Source organism: Armigeres subalbatus, chromosome 1 (genome assembly GCF_024139115.2).
Source record: "Armigeres subalbatus isolate Guangzhou_Male chromosome 1, GZ_Asu_2, whole genome shotgun sequence".
NCBI lineage: Eukaryota > Metazoa > Arthropoda > Insecta > Diptera > Culicidae > Armigeres > Armigeres subalbatus.
In genome coordinates this window covers 244,269,136-244,275,004 of record NC_085139.1, presented here as the reverse complement: position 1 = coordinate 244,275,004, position 5,869 = coordinate 244,269,136, and the positions used below count along the sequence as shown (strand labels likewise).

At 42.4% G+C, this 5,869-nt stretch overlaps 3 protein-coding genes across 3 annotated transcripts; all 3 read left to right on the top strand.

Annotated features, from left to right (window-relative positions):
• The first annotated feature begins 3,315 nt into the window (after positions 1–3,315).
• LOC134207168 (uncharacterized) lies at positions 3,316–4,236 on the top strand. Its single transcript, XM_062682889.1, has one exon. It carries the CDS (start codon positions 3,316–3,318, stop codon positions 4,234–4,236), a length of 921 nt encoding a protein of 306 aa, XP_062538873.1.
• A 629-nt stretch (positions 4,237–4,865) lies between these two features.
• LOC134207167 (uncharacterized) lies at positions 4,866–5,285 on the top strand. Its single transcript, XM_062682888.1, has one exon. It carries the CDS (start codon positions 4,866–4,868, stop codon positions 5,283–5,285), a length of 420 nt encoding a protein of 139 aa, XP_062538872.1.
• A 58-nt stretch (positions 5,286–5,343) lies between these two features.
• Positions 5,344–5,664, top strand: LOC134207166 (uncharacterized). The gene has a single exon (XM_062682887.1). The coding sequence runs from the start codon at positions 5,344–5,346 to the stop codon at positions 5,662–5,664; it is 321 nt and encodes a 106-aa protein (XP_062538871.1).
• Positions 5,665–5,869: the final 205 nt, after the last annotated feature.

Sequence of the window (5,869 nt, the reverse complement as noted above, 5' to 3'; positions counted from 1 at the left end):
AAATATTAAAATGGAAAAAAAAATAAAAATAAACTTCTCGGATTTGGTAAAGAATGTTTTGAAAGTTCTCAAAATTTACCGGAAATTTTTTTTTGTTGCCCCTCAAATTGTTATTTTTGAGCAAAACAATCCGAAGGGGGGGGGGCATATTTTTAAAAAATATAATATTTATATTGGCCTAATAATATTTTGTCCAATTAAATGCGCGTCTGAATCAGAAGGTTTTAACTTTGATTCAGGAAGTGTCAATGCACTTAAGATATTTTCATAATACGTGGGTGCAATCATGCGGTACTTATTGTATACGACAAAAGCTTCGAAACGCATACGTTCTTGAAACGAGCTATATGAGTTACAATAGAGCTATCACCTTCTTGCTTCCTGATTCAAAAGTCTTGCAATGATATTAATAAAATGGTTGCACGAACTGAATCATCGAGGTTTCATGCACGAGCTAACTCGCCTGTGATTCTGAAAGGGGAGCATCGCGCTTGAGTTTCTTGGCCAGAATCGCATCGCTTCGCTCACTCACCGAAAAATGATTTCGTTCTAAAAAGCGTCAAAACGCAATCGAGTCGTATGTTTTGTTTATATGTGCAATCATTCGCCATTGTTTTAGACGGAACACAGTTAATTCAATGCATTCAACAATAAAGAACACGTAAATATCATGCAATGATGCAAATTGCTATTCGAATCATAAGCAAATCTCTAGGCCATGATTCTGATGGGATTTGACTCACGCATGGTTTGAATCGCCAACAGTTTGCATATCTTAAGATACGCTAGTTTTGTTCGAAACCAGTGATATAAGTAATCAAATGAATTTTCTAAAAATATTCATGCATGATGGCACTACAATCCTCAATGAACAAAACTGCCTTACGTAGTTTACGTTGGGCGGTTGTGTCTTGTACATAACCCTTCTGATTTTTTTAACGACGGTATCAGAAATCATTGGAACTTGTTTGTTTATTTGGTAGGCTCAGGCGTGTATAACTCTTTACGGAGCCATGGCTCTTTGTGATATGTACAACCATATCATCTTATTATAAAGTTAGTAACAGAGGGGAAGAAGCCAGCGTACTCGTGGTGACTGGGATCATCATCAGAATGAAGGAAATGTGCTGAAATTTCAAATGGTTGATACGTCAACTATGGAATCATGGGCAGTAGAGCAACAAGCAGACTCTCATCTGAGATCTCATCCTCCGAAAATTTTCATTTGTAGGTGCTATGTCCTATGCGTCCATCTAAACCCTATTTCCATACAAGTTTCACCGTCCTAGAGCTCTCTACCGAAAATTTCTGCATAATGCTTAGGGAGGTACAATTCATCAGGTCTTGCAAATTAACCTCAGCGGACGTTTCAGACGCGGAAACCTGTTTAGGAATGATTTTTATTCCTTTTCCTTTTTCAACGCGTAAAGGCTGGGAAGCAGATTTGCATGCACCTCGTTCAAAGTACTTTGCAGCAGATTGTACTCTCTGTCGGATAAACTCAAGTCAATGTACAACGCCAGTACTTGTGTCGCTGTTATTACCTTTTCATGATTTGCGCTTGAGCTACTTGATATATTGGCCGCAAATGCTAGCTCTTCAGGTTCATTTTTATTGATAAGGTCTTCAACACGTAGTTTCTTGGTTTTATTCGAACATTCCTTAAACGGTTTTTGAGGTCTACACTTCGCGATGTTGAATGAAGACTAGGCAAATCCTTCAATATTTATTTTCGGATTGCGAGGAAGATTTATCAACGAAGACAATCAGAGAGTTTTGCTTCTCGAACTTCTCGGATGATCAAAAGCTCTTTAACCATTTTTGATCTATTCTCAATCAAAAGATTTTGCAAAACTGCTTCAGTTCTTTCTCAAGTTCCTCGGAGAAATCTTCTGGATTATATAAATCAGACAGAAACTTCAACACATGAGCTTTTCGTTAGGACGGATCAACGGAAAGCTATTGTTTGTCTATATCCATTAGGGTGGTTCAAAAAATCGATTTTGCTCCACAGTGATCATCTGATTCTTTACCATGTTCTGAGTGTCCTCTGAAAATTTGAGCTCATTTGGATTAAAACTGATTTAGCACAAGCCGTTTCAAGTTTGCGTGCAAATTAGTATGGGGAAATTTATTTTTTCATTATACTGTTAATGACGTTCCCCCATTAAGCGAAAACCTACATAGCTAAAAGGAATACTCAACAGCTTTCACCCAACGAAAATCGCATGGTGATTAATCGCCCCAATAATTAGTAATCGATTTTAAGACAGGTTGCGAATCTTTAGTCATGATCGTTAAACCTGTTTGAGCGCATCACTGAAATGTGCAGTGCAACATAGTAGCCTGAATTTGTGTGTGCTATCTTTCGCGCCACAAGCAGAAATGTTGCTTGCTGATGAGTTATGCAATTAGCTCCAGAAAACCACGGTATAGATTAAATTCGATTACTAATTATTGGGGCGATTAATCAACATGAGATTTTCGTTGGGTGTAAGCTGTTGAGTATTCCTTTTAGCTATGTAGGTTTTTTTTTTAACCTGCGCTTAATGGGGGAACGTCATTAACAGTATAATGAAAAAATAAATTTCCCCATACTAATTTGCACGCAAACTTGAAACGGCTTGTGCTAAATCAGTTTTAATCCAAATGAGCTCAAATTTTCAGAGGACACTCAGAACATGGTAAAGAATCAGATGAGCACTGTGGAGCAAAATCGATTTTTTGAACCACCCTAATATCCATGTTATTGAGCGCAAGAGTATCATCTAGAAAATCGTTAACAGCCATTAATAGAGCAAATAAGAGCAGCTGGAATCACTTCCATTCTCTTAAGAATACTATAAGTGAGATCTGGTGCGATTTTCAGAGATGTGTTTTGATGTACTTTTTTAAAAGCTGTTTAAAATTGTAGATCATTTCTTCAAATATAACGTCATGCCCAAGACTTGGAAGCTTCACTTATCACAATGATTGAAATATGCCCCACTGGAACACATTTAATTGGATCTTACTTACTTGATTTTACGCTTTCCATATCGATTTTCACCGTGAAAGGTACCGTTCGAAAACTTAGGCAATGAAAACGATGCTTTTCACTAACAGGTGATAAATCATCCACTTTCAGCGATAGAAATGTTTACAAACACGAGTTGTTTTGATCGTCCCTGTGACCTCACAAAGATACTAATGCGCATACAGCATAATTGAAACATATGTTAATATCATGGTCTACTTGATTCGACTAAATACGAGAGTCGATTTTTCCATTTTTGTCCAAGGGACACAGCACTGTGCGTCGTCGCAGTCTCCATGATGACCCTCGAAGAAAGCATGGAACGATTTTGGAAAACGGAGGAGCTGACTGTTTGTGATAGTTATTCCCTAGAAGAACGTCATTGCGAGCAGGTTTACCAATCCACTACCTCAAGGGACGAAAACGGTCGTTACATCGTACGCTTACCAAAGAAAGCTGATTTTGATGCGATGCTTGGAGATTCCAAGAACAATGCTCTTCGGCGTTACGATCAGCTCGAACGTCGCCTTGATCGTGACTTAAAATTAAAAGAAGAATACCACGCGTTTATGAAGGAGTACCTCTCCCTCGGCCACATGCGGCTAGTCGAGACGGACGACGGTACTAAACATCCAACATATTATTTGCCCCACCACCCCGTGATGAAGGAGGATAGTACTACCACAAAGGTTAGAGTCGTCTTTGATGGTTCGGCTCGTACTTCCACTGGCTTCTCATTGAACGAAGCACCGGTGGTCCAAGATGACCTTCTTTCCCTCATCCTGCGATTTCGCACTTATCCGGTTGCCCTTGTCGGAGACATCGCTAAAATGTACCGGCAAGTACAAGTGCATCCAGAAGACCGATCTCTGCAACGTATTCTGTTCCGATTCTCCAACGGTACTCCTGTCCAGATTTACGAACTTCTGACCGTAACCTATGGCCTAGCTCCTTCCTCCTATCTAGCCACTCGCACTCTGCAGCAGCTTACGACGGATGAAGGTGATGCGTATCCTATGGCTGGACCGTCGTTGCGCAAAAATTTCTATGTCGATGACTATATTGGAGGGGCTAATTCCGTGGAAGAAGCAGTCCAGCTTCGAATAGAGCTATCTGATCTGCTTAGCAAAGGAGGCTTCGAGCTAAGGAAGTGGACGTCGAATCGCTTGGAGGTTCTTCAGGGGCTCGAACACAATCAAATCGGCACTCACCGGTGTTGAACTTAATCTAGAATTTAAAAAACACCTAAATAAAGATTAAAATAAAAATCGGCACTCAATCATCCCTAAAATTCAGCCCGAACGAAACCATTAAGGCTCTGGGAATTCGATGGGAGCCCGAGTCCGATCAGCTTCGCTTTGAATCGCAGATACAGCCAAGAGATACCCATCCTACGAAACGATCCATCTTGTCGGATATCGGTAGATGAGTTTGTCAGCAACGACGTTTGGAAGCAAGGTCCTACTTGGTTGGTGTACCCTCAGGCAGCCTAGCCAATCACGAATACAAACACCGTACCTGAGGACGATTTGGAGGAAAAAACAGTGGTCGTATCAGTACAAACCTTACCCAGTATCAATTCGTGGTTCCTTCGTTGGTCTTCGTACACGCGATTACTGCACACAGTCGCATACTGCCTCCGTTTTGCTGCAAAAACCTCGTTTTGCTGCAAAATGTCAACTCAGAAATACTTACTGTTGAAGAGCTTGCCCATGCCAATACCCTGCTAGTCCGCCTTGCTCAACAGGATGCATTTAAGCCAGAAGTCAAGGAGCTTCATCGAGGTAACCCAGTTTCGAAGCACTCATTCACCAGGCGTCTCCATCCTTTTTTGGATTCAGATGGAATCATGCGAGTTGGAGGTCGGTTGAATCTTTCCCAGCTTCCCTTCCAATCGAAGCATCCCGCCCTCCTACCTAAAAATCATCCGTTGTCCCAGTTGATCGCTGAAGATTATCATCGCCAGCTACTCCATGGCGGCGGGCGTCTGCTTCTATCCACTATACGCGAAAAATACTGGCCGCTCAATGGAAGAAATTTGGTTAAAACTGTCGTCAGAAACTGTTTCCGATGCTCACGTTATCGTCCGGTGCTTGCGCAACAGCAAATCGGGCAGCTGCCAGCCTCGCGGGTCATTCAAAATCGCCCGTTCTCGATCACCGGCGTTGACTACGCCGGTCCCCTATACCTGAAGCCGATCCACAAGCGCGCCGCCCCCGCAAAGGCTTACCTGTCTTTGTGTGTTTTACCACCAAGGTGGTCCACTTAGAATTAGTTGGAGATTTATCTACCCAGGGATTTCTCGGAGATTCATTTCGAGACGGGGTATGCCAGCCCATATTCATTCGGATAATGGCAAGAATTTCGAGGGAGCGAAAGGGGAATTGGTGGAACTTTTTGCTAGATTTCACAGCGAAAGAGAGCAGGGAGAAATCTCCGCCGCTTGCGCCCTAAAAGGTATTACTTGGCACTTGACACCCCCAAAGGCACCACATTTCGGTGGCCTATGGGAAGCGGCGGTCAAGACTGCCAAGAAACATTTATTTCGGCAACTTGGAAGCACTCGTCTTACATTTGAAGGTTACTACACCGTTCTACATCAGATCGAAGCTGCCATGAACTCGCGTCCGACGACCCCAACGATCTAGCAGCGCTGACACCGGCGCACTTCCTGATTGGAACATCGATATCCTCCCTGCCCAACCCAGACTATCAGCTGCAACCCCACTGCACCCTTGGGATGTACCAGAATTGGCAGTTACTCGTACAACGCTTCTGGAGCCACTGGCGAAAGGAATATCTGCAGGAATTGGTTCGAGCAACGAGATATGCGGCTCACAACAATGAAATACA